This window comes from Canis aureus, chromosome 6 (genome assembly GCF_053574225.1).
Source record: "Canis aureus isolate CA01 chromosome 6, VMU_Caureus_v.1.0, whole genome shotgun sequence".
NCBI classification, from domain to species: domain Eukaryota; kingdom Metazoa; phylum Chordata; class Mammalia; order Carnivora; family Canidae; genus Canis; species Canis aureus.
Window position 1 is genome coordinate 64488394 of NC_135616.1, and position 16938 is coordinate 64505331.

At 45.3% G+C, this 16938-nt stretch overlaps 2 protein-coding genes across 7 annotated transcripts in view; one reads left to right on the forward strand and one right to left on the reverse strand.

Annotated features, from left to right (window-relative positions):
* Positions 1-7384, forward strand: part of NMNAT2 (nicotinamide nucleotide adenylyltransferase 2) — a 194898-nt gene extending 187514 nt beyond the window's left edge. For 5 of the 6 annotated variants that reach the window (XM_077901989.1, XM_077901990.1, XM_077901987.1 and 2 more), the window contains one exon: positions 46-4355. In XM_077901989.1, coding sequence (XP_077758115.1) covers positions 46-148 — 103 coding nt within the window. In that variant the 3' untranslated portion in view covers positions 149-4355. Of the gene's footprint in view, positions 1-45; positions 4356-5387 lie in introns of those variants that run through there. The other variant, XM_077901992.1, reaches the window with a different exon arrangement.
* Positions 7057-16938, reverse strand: part of LAMC2 (laminin subunit gamma 2) — a 55853-nt gene continuing 45971 nt past the window's right edge. Inside the window, exons 17-23 of the mRNA XM_077901985.1 lie at positions 16732-16876; positions 15687-15836; positions 15041-15155; positions 13600-13799; positions 11790-11948; positions 11601-11700; positions 7057-8764 (exon numbers count right to left, since the gene is read on the reverse strand). Coding sequence (XP_077758111.1) covers positions 8511-8764; positions 11601-11700; positions 11790-11948; positions 13600-13799; positions 15041-15155; positions 15687-15836; positions 16732-16876 — 1123 coding nt within the window. The 3' untranslated portion in view covers positions 7057-8510. The remainder of the gene's footprint in view (positions 8765-11600; positions 11701-11789; positions 11949-13599; positions 13800-15040; positions 15156-15686; positions 15837-16731; positions 16877-16938) is intronic.

Sequence of the window (16938 nt, forward strand, 5' to 3'; positions counted from 1 at the left end):
TGGGTCAGGGGGGGGGTCAGCTGAGCCCCGTCTCTTCCCATCCAGGCTGGCCCTGCAGCACGGGGACGGCCACGTGGTGGACTACCTGTCCCAGCCGGTCATCGACTACATCCTCAAGAGCCAGCTGTACATCAACGCCTCGGGCTAGCAGCCACCCGGCCCTCGGCTCCACTCTCCCCTCGTCCTCCGCCAACACACTGGCCCCTCCAGTCTCTGTCCCCTGGTTCCTCTCCTGCCTCTCTGTGTCTCCACTCCTCGTCTTGACTGTTCTCCCCACCTGCCGACTCAACCCTCCACGGTGTGGGGGACCTGCAGAGAACCACAGCATACCCTACTCAGCTGTCATCCTCGGACAGACTCCCCTCTGGTCTCCGGGTTGGGGGTGGGTGAGGGAATAGGGGTGGGAGTTGGGGGAAGTGCAGTCCCTGGAGACGTGCTGGTGTCTGTCCCCCAGCATGCTCTAGAGAGCGGCTCCAGTGCCCGTCCTCCCAGCATGCTCTGGGGAGGCGGCTCTGGCTCTCGCCTTCCCAGCATGCCCTTTACCATGAAGGGCTATGTTTCTTTCTTTTCTTTTTCTTTTTCTTTTTTTTTTCCTTCTCTTGCGTTTTGGTTTGGTTTTGTTTGGTTGGTGTTGGTGTTGTTCACTCCTCATAGAATTTGGATGAAACCCGTGTCCATGGTTCTTTATGTTTGTAGTCTTGATGCGCTCCTGTGGTGTGAACTTCCCTTTGGATAGGATACCATGGCCAGCCTCAGCGCTCAGCACCTGCGTGACAGCCACACAGTAAGGAAGGCCAGGCCGCCGCCACCTGCCCACTCACACCCCACCCCCCCCCGCCCCCCCCACACACAGCAGGTGCAGGCCAGGCTCAGGACTGAGGCCTTCAGGTTCCAAACCCTGGGAGGCAAGTCTGGGAATAGTAGGGTTTCTCAGAAGAATTTGCGTCCATTTCCTTAGGTTCAGAAGACCATTTTCCCGATGCTCCGGGCCTGTGATCACACAGAGCCAGTCCACCCTCATATCCTGGTGGCATCTGTACGGTTCCTCCTTTGGGCTGTGACTGATGGCAGAGTTTGTTCTCTGCCAGCCCAGCGTGTCCAAGGAACCTTCAGGTCTCTACCTAAGCCCTTGGAGCTCATACCTAGCCACATTCCTGCATCTGAGAAGAATCGCGTAGTCGAGGCCAAATCCTAATAATGCAGCCATTTCTGAAATAAAACATGCTAGGGATTCACTCAACCCTAGAGATCTTTGCTAATTGGAATTATCTCTTGCCTGTGTGGCTGGGAGATTTTTCTGTCATGATGTAAGTCAAGGATGACCAAGAGCGGCTTGTTGCTCTAATGGGAATTGATGGTCCTTACCCATTCTTGCTGCGGTGATGCAGGTGGCACCCGAGGTCAGTTTCTTCTGGAAACACAGTACCTCGGTCTTGTTTCTGGAGCTGATCCTATCTCCTCCAGAGCCCAGAAACCACAGTCATCGTCTGAGGAAGTCCGTCTGGCAGGGGAGTGGGTTCAGAGAGCAGAGGTCATGGCAGGCAGGGCATTAAGAGCCACTAAGTTGTTTCACCCTTTTTGTAATTTCTTACCTTCCTCCGCTGCTCCTGGAAATGGTTTTGACAAACTGTTCTAGCTGTTCTGGTCTCAGTCATGCTCCGTTTTGAGAGCCAAAAGGAAATTATTCTCTTATGCTCTGTGTCTCTCATCTAGTCCCTGGCTCTTGGGTTTCCAGTTGTCTTCACAGAATGGGTCCCTGAGCAACAGGATACTTTTATGAAAATCTAGTACCAGTTATGGCCCAGGATGGGGGTGGTGGTGAGATCTGACATCAGGGACATCATTCTTCAGCACATATTTCATGTCTGTGACAGTCTTCCATAGCCTCCAGGAAAGGGAACTGGATTCAATAGAAGAGCATGTCAGAGTAGCAACCAGTAGAGTGTTATTCCTTTTGGATTATGGAAATAATCTCCAGAGGAGGGAATGAAGATCCTATTTTTGGTTCTCAGAGTTTGGTTAAGGATGGTGAAATCATAAATGAAAAAAGAAACAAAGCTTCAGAGATTAGTTGATTCAACATTCTCCTTTAAAAGATAAAGGAGCAGAGGTCCACTGGATTAAATGGCTGGTCTAAGGTCACACAGCAAGTGTAGAGCCTGAGAAAAGGATATTGTTTCCCTGACCCTTAAGGCTTCATACCACATGGTCTCTATCCCCTGGTTCCTCATGATACTGGCCACGTAACGTGTGGTTTCCACTCTTTTCAGCCTTTACCTGGCATCTTTCTTTTAAATTATGTCTCATCCAGCTGCTCCTGTATAGGGCATTGCATATGCGAGTCCGAGGGGTGGGTGTGATGGGGAGAAAGGCCAGAGCCAGGTTTCCCTCAGAAATCAAGAGATCTCAACAGCTTAGAGGAAATCCCAAATAGTGACCCTCTGAATCCAAGAAAGGATGCTTTTTGGAAGGCTAGGAAAGACCTCGAATGCGCGAGATGACACCTGGAGAGAGACAGACAGAAGAGTCCTTATCTGGGCAAAACACTCCCAGGCCAAGAAAAGAAATCAGGGAACCGGATTCCTTGGGGAATGTGACATTGTGAAGGATGTGAAGTTTATCTGTGATTGGAGTTTATTATGAGGATCTACACGAGCAGATCCGAGAGAAACCAGACATCTTTTGTCTGTTTGGTGTCCCCTGTTACTCTGCTGGGCTCTGTGTTCATGCCACATGTAGTCCACAACCCATGAGAGGGAGCCAGGTTGGCTGTATACAGTCGGTGTGAGGGTGGGGAGGGACAGGAAGAAAAGGAACAGGGGCAGTAGAAGATGTCTGGAATGAAATGAGGGCAGATCTTATCTTGGTAGATCCCCGGGATTGTATTAAAATTGCTTTTCTTTAATACAAGAAAAAGCAAATTTGGGGAGAACTGTCCATTCCCCAAACTGTGCCATTCTTCACTTGCTAGGGGGAGGTCAGAGCCCCTCTCTCATGCCCCAGGCAGGACATTGTGGCTGTGATCCTGCAGAGGTTAGCACTGAGATAATTCAGAGTTTGAAGTAGTGCCCCAGGTGCCATGAGGATGACCTCTAGGTTCTCACTCCTCCCCCCCCCCCCCCCCCCCGTGGGATCCCTTTCTTCTTCCAAATGGCAACTCAAGGCTGGCATGGTTCAGAGACTGGGAGAAAGGCACGGGCTGCAATGATGATGTTAACAGAGGTCAGGAGCCTCATTTCCTGCCTACTGATGTAAAACATCCACTCTCCAGAAAGTGGCTGATGTGAGTAAGAAGAGGCAGGAAGGAGGGAAACCTTTTGTGCCAATGACTCTCTCCTCAAGGAGTGGCCCCCTGGGGAGCTCTGTGCTGCTCCATGGTACCTCATTCACCGTCCCCCACCCCAGGCAGTCTCTGGGGCCTTCTGGCTTTCATTTTCCTTGAATGTACATAGGAACAGGGGAGGAAAGTCTCTTAACTGAAGTGCCTGAAACCCAGAGCTAGAGCTTCTAGAGACCCTCTTTGTCCCATCTCTGCTTGGCCCACCTTCCCCAGCGTGCACCAGTCTCATGCTTCAGATTCTCAGAAGGAATAGAAGAACTCACTGTTCTAATTAAGTAGAAAGTGAGACTCAGTAATCAGCAGCAAGAGGCAGAGAATTACAGGGAGACATGACTGTATTTTAACAACCCAAATCTACTCTCCCAAACGGATATAAACACACACTTTATGGGATTCAGCGAGAGAAGCATGTTATTATATTTCATTTATCAAAAGAGTACTGCAAAAATAAACCCATAGAGTATGAAAAGCTCAGGATCTCTCCCGAGGCTACTGCAGGAAGGCCAACAGGTGAGATGGAGAGGATGGAAACAGGGACTGATTTTGTAGCTCTTCCAATCAGGATACCTGTGGAGTAGCATGGTGGTGAAGGTGCGCATGCTCTCTGTCAGATTCATCCAGTCTACACCTTCCTAGAGCTGCCAGTGAACTCGATTTTTCATGTGGTTTCTTTGTCGTGTAAATTTGGGGTGTCCTATTAGCCTGTTCCAGTTACTTAGGAACGAGCTACACTCTTTCCCTTCAGGTCCAGAACTCAGTTTGATCCAAATGGTCTCAAGGATTGGCATGGGGAGGGGGAAGCTTTTTTTTGAATCCCTTTTGGTCACTGAATCTGCCATTTTAAGAGTAAGATTTGCTTTATGAAAATGAACCCATTAATAAAAACTACATTGAAGTTGCAACACCATTTCATAGTGAAATATTTTGAGTAAAATTTTGTTGCTAGGATAGTCATGGACAGAAGTTTTATCCGCAAAATGTTTGAATTACGTTAATAAATAAGACAATGCTACTAGTCTTGTGTCTTTGTCCAGGATCTTCTCTGCGAGTTGCAGAATTAATCACTTTTTTTGTCATAGTCTTACTTGAGAGAAGCTAATGGTTGCAAAAATGTTCTTAAAGCAAGTGTGTGATATGAAAGTATACACAGCCACACCCAAGGACCAAAGGCAGGGAGGAATTATTAGCAAATTTGTAACTGTGCCTAAGAGTTTTCAATTAAAAAAAAAAAAGAATCCTAGAACCGACCTAATCTTCACAATCTCCTATTGGTTAGCTTTGCCTCCCTAATGAAATTAGTTCCTTAGGAAGCAAAAACGCATTTGTAAGAACTAAACTTGTATCATTCACTTTTGGTATAAAAGATCTTAAGTAAGACAAATCATTAGACTCACAGTTTTGGCAGTATAAACAAGACAAAAATGAGTAATTTGCTAATTGCTCAGCTCTGCTCTCTTAGTTCTTATTCGTAGTTGTGGCATGCACTGTGTGTTGGTAGAGATCTAAATGGAGATTGTCATTAGCTAGTATTAGTCATGGTTCAGAAGGTAGAATAGCAATTCCCCTTTAGGCCCCTCATTTAGGGCTTAGCCACTTGTTCGTCAGATTGTGCTTTTTTTTTAAAAAAAAAAATCATTTTAGTTCTTACTGTGTGTTTTGTTGTTATTGTTTAAGATTGGAATTAGCTTCGTGTGTGTCCATCTGGGTTTGGTGGCCCATCATAATGACACTTGATATGCCTTGTAAATTGATTACTTGTGTTTACATTTGCTATTTTGGCCACAAACCTAAACACTCTTTTTCTCTGTCCTGAGAGTATGTAATGTTGAAAGCTTGTTTAAAATTAGACATAAACACTGGTTTAATTTGCTAACTTACATTACCTTATAAAATATATGTACTAACTATAAATTAACATACATGTACATACACATTTCTTCTCTTATGACCCATAAGTAGCTTCAGGTCTTGGAATTTCTTAGGAAGTCACATGCAGTCTGTAGTGTAAAGAAAGTAGGAAAAAAAAAATCTAATCTCTACTTTCCAGGTGGGAAAACTGAACCACAGCAAGAATCCACAATGCTCCCATGACCATGCAAAAACATTGAAAGAAGGCATGATAAATATGTTCCAGTCCTTGAGCCTCGTTCCAAACATTGGACATTACTGAGTATCTTCTTCCCCTTTTCTCTAGCCTCCCAAGAGTACTGACAAGAAACCACATCCTGGGATAAGATCAGAAATACATCTGCTAAGAAGCCATAACCTATGGACATTTTCATTCCTACCCCCCGCCCCGCCCCAAACAGAAATCCCTATGAGTCAAAGTAGATGATGATGTGCATCATAGCCTCCCAGCAGCACAATTAATCAGAAAGCTCTCAGGGGAGTAGTACAACAGCATTTTCACTATCAATTAGAAATACTGATGAGAACCAGGAAAGACAGCTCCCTTAACTTGGCAGGATCAGGGCAAGACTGGTTACAGAGGCTAAGTCCTGAGTAGGCTCTCTCTCAGCCACACGGCCCTTCTCTCTTCTTAGGGATAATTTTGTCAGGTCCTTAGGAATGAGGGAATCATGTCTATACCAAGGAAGTCACATGAGTCACTTTTCCACTTCCCATCTCCATTCAGAGATTATCTCCCATTTGTCAGGGAAGACATTCTATGACCTTCTTAACAATTTATCCCACTGAGGAATCCTTTTATGACTGCATGTTATTAGGTAATAGAAGCCCTCACCAAGTTCCCCCGAACATGTACTGTCTAATCTCGTACTTGGCAGAGACAGGCGCCGATCACTAGTAATGCATTCTCCCCCTTCATTGTGTAGGACTGTCATTGAGACATGGCTTCCTACCAAGGGCCTCTATTTTCCAGACCCCTTGAAGTCAGAGTGGTCATAAAACCAGGTTCTGGACCATTGAACATGAAAGAAAGTGACGTGCATCTATCTCCTCCCAGGCTTGGCCCCCAAAAACCTTCCAGGTGTCTTCCCCCTCCCATGTCTTTTCCCCTTTGTACTCACTGGAATGTAAAAGATTCCCAGGGCAACCTTAGAAGTCACATATTATAAATGGCAGACTTCTGGATTGACAACGTGGAGGGTCACCCTACCAACTTTCTCCCCATCCACTATGAGAGCGAGAAAAAAAGTGTTTGAGAAATGTACATTTTTAGGTCTATGTGATTTGATAGTTAATCTAATTAATACATATACATTTCCTGGGCATTAGTTGTTAGCTATAGTGAGAGGTTTATAGGATATGTGATTGAATATGCCAAGACAGGATTCTCCATTCACCTCTACAGAAGGTAAAGCAAAGTGATCAGACCTGTCAGAATTTGCAGGGTTAATGTAGAAAGGAACAGAATCTTTTCCTCAGCCACTTGGCTAGTTGGCCAATTCAGGATCTTAATTTATTAGATTCTTACTTATTAAAATGCATGACAATGTACCACAAACTATTGATTTTACCTTAATTTCATAGCTGAAGAAAACAATATTAAAACTCCACCCTGTTCAGGTTGTTCCAGAAATAAGTCTTTCTTTATGTTTAGGAGACAGCACCAATTAACTTTCATACAGAACAAGATGTTCAGAAAAATGCAAACTTTAGGACTCATCGCTGTTTCTATGGCATTTTGGTTTTCATTGGTTTGGTACCTCCACCTGAGGCTTAGAGTTTGACAAATTAGAAACTGACCACAGGCATCTAAGAATTATTCTTTATTCAAAAACACATCCATGAAAAGCCAAGGAAGTACAGAGGTGAGGCTGCACGAAAATCTTCCAAGCTTAAATGGAAGCATCTCTGGTTTCTCCAGCAATTCCCACTGGTGTTATCATGACTCAACAGTCTGTTGCAATCAGGTGTGGAAAGGGGAGGAGTGACAGCTGGACTGCAAAGAAGTGTGCACAACCCAGAACCATCCCAGCTTTGCCAAAACCCAAGTGCCCCCATGGGAGTGTCTTGCAACATATGTTGAGAAATGAGGTTGCAAACCAGGGGGTTATTGCAATAAAAACCACTTGTGATGAATGAGAGATGTAAGTTTATTTTTTTTAATGTTTGTCTTCCTTACTAGACAATCAACTCTGTGAGGGCAGAGACTACCTCACCACTGTACCCCAGCCCCTGACACGCAATAGGTACTCAATAAATATATGTTGTAAGGATGGATGGATGGATGAATGGAAGGATGGATGGAAGGATGGAGTCTACCCAGCTCCAGTGTGAGTAGGAACATTCTCTGCTATAGGGAGAGAGAGAAAATAAAACACACAGACACATATAATGTGTTTGAAAAGTGGAATTGAATTAGGACTAATAAATCTTCTAGGTAATTGTACTTCTTTCAATGCCCAAGCTACATTTTTCTATCACTTTGAAACCCAAAAGTAAATACCTTCCCAATGCTTGCTTTGCTGGTCGAAAATGCTTTAACAAAATGTAGTCTCTAAGTTGCCATGGCATCATCAGGGAAAGGATGTTACTTCCAGGCCCCAGAAGAACTCAAAGGCGGCAGGACCCAAGCAGGCAACTCTGCTCCAAATGGACCAGCCTTACAGCCTCTCACTCTATCGTTGTTCCCTTCTTCCAGCTTGAAAGAGCACATGTTGACAAAGTGGGTGGTACAAAGTGGGAGGAACTCTGGTCAATAAAAAGCTTGCGTTGGACGCTACAAGGCAATAGTATTTTACTGGCCACAGTGTGACTGACTTCACTTTCTGTTCAGACATTAAGAATAATTTTATGGGTGGGCAAAGTAAAAATTTTTCCTTTGGTCACACTGCCCAAAGAATAAGCTAACTATAGCCCAGGGGCACCTGTTCGTACTCCAGGGGTCAAGTTTGTGACTATCCTGAAGCAAACACCTGCCTGTGCAGCTTATTCTTCCATCCAGTCTACCCTTCAGGGTCCAGGGCATTGGCCAGTCTCATACCCAACACTATTTGCCTCACTGCCCAGCATCAGGAAACAAGTAGTATTACACTGGTGTAATGAAACATCTATCTGGCCAAGATCTCAGGGATGGGATCAGGTTTGGTGGACCTGAGCATGCCCATTCAACATGTTCAAATGTCTCCATCCCACTCCAACCACATGAGATGGCTCCTGAGTTCTGTATCCCAAGAACCTCAGTAGAAAAATCTCGATAGCAGATTCACTGTTGCTCAAGAGCCTGGGTATTATAGCAGCCTGGGGGCAGGTTGTCCCTAATGTTCTCCAGGTTCTTCACATCAGCCAGAACTCCATCTATGCTCGTCTCTAGCAAATGGAGGTGGCCCTGCTGTCGGCGTGCTCTCTCTTCCAGCTCTGACATCAAGGGCCTCAGCTGGCTGTTGATCTGAGTCTTGGCCCGGAAGAGGTTCTGCTCCAATAAGATCAGCTTCTCTTCATCCACACTGCCAGGCTGATCTATTTTAGGCAATGAGAAAGGAGTTAATATAGAAGAGCTGTGGTTAGATCTCCCTGAACACATGTGGACCCTCTATACCTTTAACTAATTCCTGTTTCCACTTGCCCAGAGGAAACGGTATGTCATGCTTATTTTAGGGGTGCCTGGCTAGCTCAAGTGGTGGAGTATGTTAACTTGATCTCAGGGTTGTGAGTTCAAGCCCCACGTGTGGTGTAGAGTTTATTTAAAAAACTTTAAACTAAAAAAATAAAAGGCTTATTTTACAGTGGGAATAATATAGAAAATATTTAGAGAGCTCTAGCCTACTTATTAGTTACGAACAGCCCGGTTCAAGCCTCTGAGCTCTACAGTTAAGCAATACAAAGTTTGGATTTCTCCTTTCACGTTAGGGCCAACAGTTCATGCTCTGAAAAGATGAAGGCTGAAGGTCATAGGAGACTGAGTACTGTCCAAGGTGTCTGCCCAACACAGCCCACCCTAGGATCAGGACCAACTCCAAATTATGTTTACTGAACTACCCTTAGGAAATATCCTGCTATTTTCCATTAGAAGACCTTTAGAAACTGGCTGGGCTTTGGAGTTTATAGAGGCCAAGGTATGCTTTGCTATTTGGGGGATAGATTCCAGCTGTTCGGAAATGATGTAAGACTTCATTCTGGCCGGAGACAGTGGGAATCTGGCTAGATACTAGTTTATTTCCAATATGAAATGTAGTCCTGTTTGTTCAGGTATGTTTTACCCAGACACAATCTAAAACTCATGTCAGCACGAAGGGCACCTGGCCAAACCTGTTTGATCTGAACAGGGTTTGGGTGGCCTTTGGTCAGTTCAAACTCAAGGTCAGGTTGCCTCCATATCTGAGATCTGAGTTGTGGTGATAGCACTTGACCGCCCGAGTTTATTGTGCCTCGAGTGATGACGCTGTGACTGCTCCAGGACTCGAGAGAGCAACCAGGAGAAACAACATCGTAACGAAAATGCAGACCGACCCAGTGGGTCAGTCCTTCACCAAGGAAAATGGGAGAATTTCGGCATTTCGGGTTCTGTGATGTGCTGAGTGTTAAGTAAGCTTGGAAACAAAATAACCATGTCCCTAGAGAGGCAGCACAAGCTACTCAGGAAAAGGGGCAGGAGCATTGGAAACAAAGAGATGTCACTTGGAATCCCACCTCCACAGTTTACTATGTGATCCATGGGGCATTATCAACCTCTCTGAGCCTCAGTTTACTATTCTGTGAAATAAAATAATAAAAATAATGAAGGCTGTCTCTTAGGACTTTTAAAAGACTTAAATGATATTATACCAGAGAACACCTGGCACAGTGCCTGACAGTTAGTAAATGTTTAATAGTTCCCACCAACCTTCTTTCCCCATGCTCTCATTTTTCTCGAAAGGCCCTATTAGTTTCATTACCTTTTTCAGAACACTACACAAAGCTGCTAAAATCTCCACTGGGGAGTTGGGTTTGGGTTTTTTTCCCCCCCTTAAAGGGTAAAAAGAGCCCTTTGGGTCTCCTTGGACCACAAAGCAGACTCATTAGTATAACAACACAGACGACACTGACCTCCCAGGGTGAGGATGGTATTCTACAGAAAAATCAGGTCTTAAAATTGTTCTACTGAACCCAAATGGTAGGACCAAGCCTTTTCCTTTTTTTTTTTTTTTTTAAGATTTTATTTATTTATTCATGAGAGAGAGAGAGACAGAGAGAGAGAGAGAGAGAGAGGGGCAGAGACACAGGCAGAGGGAGAAGCAGGCTCCATGCAGGGAGCCTGACATGGGACTCAATCCCAGGTCTCTACCATCATGCCCTGGGCTGAAGGCAAGCGCTAAACCGCTGTGCCACCAGGGCTAAAAAACCTTTTCCTGAATGTCTATGGAATCTATGATGGAATCCCTTGTTCCCTAAGTGTTGCAATCTACACTTGATTAAACAGGCCAAATGAGGGTTTGATATCAGTTTTACCCATCCAGACTGTTAATCCTTATCAGTTTTTTTGTGGGGGAGGGATTCTGCAGGCAACTCTGAATTGTTGCCACGCTGTGCCACCAAATCTATTTTATGTGAAAAGGTTGCAGTATGTCATGTACCTACTATCTTTCCATTTCTTCTGGGCTATGAACCAGGCAGGTCAGGTTCCCACAACTGGTTAGACCGAGGTCTAACTACAGGTGGGGTGGAGGGGAGCATAATCAGCAAGGGACTCCTGACTTCCCAGACTGGGAGGAGGTTCCCCCTCACCACGTCTACTGCCTCAGAGCTCAGACCCTGTCACCTCCCTCCACAATCCCTCGCACCATTTCCAAAGTGGTCTCACCCTGCCTTTTGTCTAACCAAGTCCCTTCCACTCATTCCTGCATCCACTTAGTGAGCTTTCTGAAATACACAGCGATGACGATATTCCTCTGCTCACAACTGCCCGCTAGCTTCTCAGGATCAAGTTCAGAATCTCTAGGAGGACTCTCAAACTGTCTAGTCTTCTCTTTAGCTGTGAAGTTTGAGTATTGCCTCTACAGTTTACTTACTGTGTGATCAGTGAGACATGATTAACCTCTTTGCGCTTCAATACATTTCCTAAATACACCCAGATCTTTGATCTACACACTTTCACCTCCAAGGGCAATAGGTACTCAGTGACTCATCTTTAGATGGTAAAATAAGAGTCTGGAAAATGGAAAGTCATGTGCCCAAAGTGTCTGGGCCTAGAAATAAAGCAATGTTCTGATACCCTTGAGGGTATCCTTAAGACTTCCACTTATCAGGGCTAGATCTAGCAAGTGCTCTGAGAGCAGGCGGGAGCATGGGGCTGGAAGTTTGTGGGTACGTCACATACTTATTAGGTGTAGGATGCTGTCCAATGTGTTGAGTGTGTCTTGGATTGTAGCTCCAGCATTCTTGGCTCTGCTATCAACTCTTTGGGCTTCTGTAATTACCTGAAAAAATAAATACAAACCAGTCTTGAAAGGGTGTCTCATATTGGCAAGTTTAATGGAATATCCCATGGAAAATGATGGGAACTGACCATCTGCACTGCATCCATATCCAGGTCAAACTCTTGCTCCTTCCTTGCCAGTTCTCCTTCCACTTCCCTCATGTCGCTCTTCAGAGTAGCCAGTCCCTTCTCCATGGCCAAGGCTCCATCTGCTGTCACATTGGCTTCCAAGTTCAGACTCCCTATCTCCTGGGAAAAGAAAGAGAGCCAGGAACAGGAGGAAAGAGAGGGGTGAGGCACAAAAACATCCCAGAGAGAAATAAAAAATAAACAGCTGCAGCCAGACCCTGATGGAGTAAGTTAAATGAATAACAAGAGTCAGACTTGGAGACACACCCTTCCCCAAGCTCTGCTTTAAACAAATTAATTTGTGGGTGTATCTGTAGGGACTAGGAGGGTCAGCAGTGAGACACTGATTCCCTCTCAGTCACCACTCACCAAAACGTGAATGCAACAGAAACTATTTGGGAAAACTCAGAGGGCGAGAGATTCACATCATTTCCCGTCAGAGTTCTTTGCTGCCACAGTCTTTTCAGTGACTTTACTAGGATCCCTGAGACAGCTGAGTTTAAGGTGCAGAGAATGAATGGGCTACAGCTGTAACTTTTGTTTTTCTTAGAACAAAGTTTGTTAATATCTTTACCAGTAAGGCGTTATTGAGCATCAAATTGCAGGTATCTCTGTGTAGAAGCTATAAAAAGAGAGCCACTTGAAATTGGTCTCTACACTCAAGGGACTTAGAAAGTTTTCTTGCAAATTGCTAAGTGGTCCAAGAGTGAGGTCAAATAGTCCTAGGTACTAAGAGTTCCCTCTTGGTTTTCTAAAGTTGCATAAGCTTTTTAGAAGTCTTGCCTAAATGAGAGCTAAGAAGTTCTCCAGCCAACAAGCACAGCTTCTACTGTAGCATTTAACTACAACATATGGGTTGCAGTGTATCTAATCTGCCTTTCCCATTATACTGAATGCTCCTTGAAGAGAAGGACCGGGTCTTTCTCATCTGCATATGCCCAGCACCAAGCACAGTGCTGGTACATAGAAGAAAGGGGGAAAAAAATGAATATGCAGAGCTTAGACATAAAAAATAGAGACAAGGGATCTAGAACTCCAGAATTTCATAATCTTGAATCAAACACTGATAATTGTTGTTATGGGGTTATGTCAAAAAGGTATGCTGATGTCCGAAACCCCAGGACCCCAGAATACGACCTGATTTGGAAGTGGGTTGTTGCAGATCCAATTACATAAGATAAAGTTATACTAGAGTCTAATGGGCCTCTAATTCAAAATGACCAGTGTCCTTATAAGGAGGGTTAGAGATATCCAGGGAGAAAAACCCCATATGACGATAGAGACAGAGATTGGAGTGATGCCACCGGAAACCAAGGCTAAGGATTGACAGCCACAAAAGCTAGGAAGAGGCAAGCAAGGTTTCTACTCAGAGCCTCAGAGGGAGTATGGCTCTGCTGACATCTTGATTTCTGACTTCTAGCCTCCAGAACTGTGAGAGAATAAACTTCTGTTGTTTTAAGCCATCTAGTCTGTGGTACACTTCATTACAGAAGCTCTAGGAAACGAGTACAATAGTTGATACAAAAAACCCAATCTTGGATGGTTCTTCTCTGGTGTTGTCCAAAAAGGGAGCTGAAAATGAAGGCTCTACGTCTCGGTCAATGAAAGCCTTGTGAATCAACCAAGAAATGGGGCACTTAAGCGGCTCTCGGGCTGCCGTGGGCCACAGGACTCTGAGATCTCGAGGTCAGAAAGAGCCCGATGCTCTATTTCCACAGAACCCTTGCGTTTGGGGTTGCTCGTGCCAACCTGCATTTTGATTTCTCTTTACCTGTTCTATCTTGTCGGTGATCTCCAGGGCCTCCCTGGCTGCGGTCTTTGCCCTCTGGGCGTCGGCAGCAGCACCGCCCAGGGCTGTTTCTGCTTGCCTGGTCTTGTCACTGGCATCTGCGACCTTCTGGCTGATGTAAGGGAGTCTTTTCATGGCCTCTTCTGCTTCTGCTTTTCTGTCTTCAACCTGCAAGTCAAACTCTGAAACGAAGACAAGAAAACATTGCCACGAGGGTGAAAAGTAGCTTCTAAAACTTACAAATGAAATTGAATGGGGCTGAAGTTTTTAAGAAAAAAATCCAGGAAGAGTGTTATTACTGCCTGGGGGCAAGCGTGTGAGAAGCTGTGGCTGTTACTGCCCTTTCTTATCTAGCAGAAAGGAACTTAAACGAGGTACTGAAAGAACCAAAATTAGGTCCTTGCTTAGAGACACTGACTATCAGCCTGCCCTGGGTCCCCAGCCCTGCAAGAGTATTAAGACCCCAAAGTAGATCAAAAGCAGGTGTAACTGCTGAAGCCCAAAGTTTCGAGCCAGAGCCTTAAACCCTAAGCTGCCAATGATGGTAGTTGGAGGATGAACAGAATGGATAGAGAGCTTCTTTCTGTGAAGAAAATCCCAACACTTTAGAAATGCTTCCTTTTTGCTCTTTAGTGAATAAACCTGATTTTTAGCCAAATCTCCATAAGGCACAAACCCAAATTTCCTGGGATCCAGGTGCTGTGACAGAGCTTGCTCCTATCATCACCACAAACTAACCACATTGATTCTAAATTGGAATCAGCCAGATTACAAAGGAAAAGGAAAAATATCTGGGTCGTATTAGGATGTTGGATCTGTGGAAGACCTTAGAGATCATTTAATTCTTTCTTTTCTTTTCTTTTTTCTTTTCCTTCCTTCCTTCCTTCTTCCTTCCTTCTTTCTTTTTTTCTTTCTTTTTCTCTTTCTCTTTCTTTCTTTTCTTTCTCTCTCTTTCTTTTCTTAAAATATTTTATTTATTTATTCATGAGAGATACAAAGAGAGAGGCAGAGGGAGATGCAGGCCCCCTGCAGGGACCCTGATGTGGACTCGATCCCAGGACTCCGGGATCCTGACCTGAGCCAAAGGCAGACACCCAACCACTAAGCCACCCAGGTGTCCCTCAACCTTCTTTCTTTAAAGAGGACATTAGGGTCTGGAAAGGCTGTGACTTGCCTATGGTCATACAGTCAGCACAGAGCAGTCAAAGGGCCTAGCAAAGTTCAGACCTCAAGCCACCTGACATCAATTAAAATTCTTCCACTACTTCAAATATTAATACAATTTTTTTCTTCAGGAAGATATTTATTAAGTGTCTATTAATACCCCAATGTACCTATGGTTTAGGCAGATACACACGGATTCAAAACAAATCAAAGTTATTTCTTTAACATACTCAAGTGACCTAAACCATGAAACACTTACCTCTGAGGTTCTTTAGGATGTTCTCAACTTCATAAAAAGTGGCATTGCCCATACTTAGTGCTTCTTGGGCTCTGCTTTTAGCAAGGTTGGCACGGGAAAGCAGCTGATCTGCTTTCTGTAAACAGACAGAGTAAGATTAGAGTAACTGTAACATACGTCCAGGAAGAGCATTCCTGCCAGCAGAATCACTTGGACACAATTCTCTTCATGACAGCAGAGTCTTGTGATTCACCAGAAAGTCTAAGAGTACTGACTTCCACAATCCGGGACAGAGCAAACTTTATAACCCAATGACACATCCTGTATAGAGAACGGTTTCAAACTCTAGCCCACTACGAAGGATGAGGACAGTTTTGCAAATCACAATCTTACTATACTCTAGATACTTCCTAAAGCCAAGCTAGTAGAAAAAGCCGGACCAAAATTGAACTCGGGTAGGCCCCAGGTTTGAGGGCTTGATTCGGTGGGTGGAACTGAACTAATTACTTCAAGCTGTCTGTATCTCAGTTACTCCATTTACAAGCGGTGGTACCATGACCTTCGGAGAGTTTTCTACGGTTGCGTTTTTATGGCCTCTTGCCATATATATTCACATGGTAGGCATCCAGTACCTGTGTGTTGAGTGCATGAGTTCATAAAAGGATACCTGTCTTCCACTCTTTCCATTCCTTAAGAGCTGCTGGGTTTCTTCTTCCCAGTTTCCCAGGTTGCTTTGCACATGCTTGAACTCATCCATGCGCCTGGTCACAAGGCTTGAGAGAGAATCAATGTTTTGTCTAATCCTCTTCATTTCCACCTGTAAGCCCAAAGAAGGGAAGGAATCTGACTTTCTGCCCATCGGTTGCCATGCCAGCCTTCTTAGGAGCTGCCCACCATTGTTTGAAAACAACAGCAATCCAGACACAAAGTCTAACAGAAATGAAGCAGTATGCCGAACGATAGGCGGCGGTTTCCCCAAGCATCAAACGGGTTTTGGCTCTCTCATTCTCTCTCTCTAAATTCTACATGTTGGTTTATAAATGCATGGAAACATTCTTTTTAAGATTTATTTTTACTTATGATAGAGAGAGAGAGAGGCAGAGACACAGGCAGAGGGAGAAGCAGGCTCCATGCAGGGAGCCCGACGTGGGACTCGATCCCGGGACCCTGGGATCATGCCCTGAGCCGAAGGCAGGCGCCAAACCGCTGCGCCACCCATGTGTCCCCCTCAATGCATGGAAACATCTGTGTGAGTGGTTTTTTTGTGAGTGTTTTTTGCGAAGGTAGAGGGCTGCATCTTCCTAACCCAGTAAGTTTGTAACCATTAAAGGAATCGACGGACACGGTGCAAAACTTCCGAGAAGAACAAAAGTCAGAAACAACGTAAAACTTCTGAGAAGAAGGAAAGTCTTGTGAACGGCTGTACACGGAACTGCGGTGCAGCTGGGACCCAAAGGTAAGCATCACGCTCTACCGCTCGGGATTTCCCACAGGTTCTGGCGGTCCCCAAAACTGAGGAGGACACGGAAGATTGCTCTCGGCTGACAGGTTCACAAGGTGGGCTAAGGCTTTGTCAGAGGCAAAGGCTGGGGGCCAAGCACAAGGCAACGGTCAACAAGACGGAAGACAAGAAGGGTCCACGTGGAGGAAGAGCTGAGGGGCCCAACCGGATCGGGGCCCCGAGGCCCCCAGGCCGCCGCCGCCGCCCTCACCTGGAAAGCCCGGCCGCTGACTTGCTGCAGCTGAGACGCGGCATCGAGAAGGCGAAGGCCTCGCTGGTAGGACCTGTCTGCCTCTGCGTCGGCTTGCGCCGCCTCCCCCGACAGCTGCTGGGCCAGCGACCTGGCCTTCGCCAACCTGCGGGCGCGGGGAAGACACGTCGAGGAATCCCTCCTTTCCCTCGAAGCAAACATTCGCCC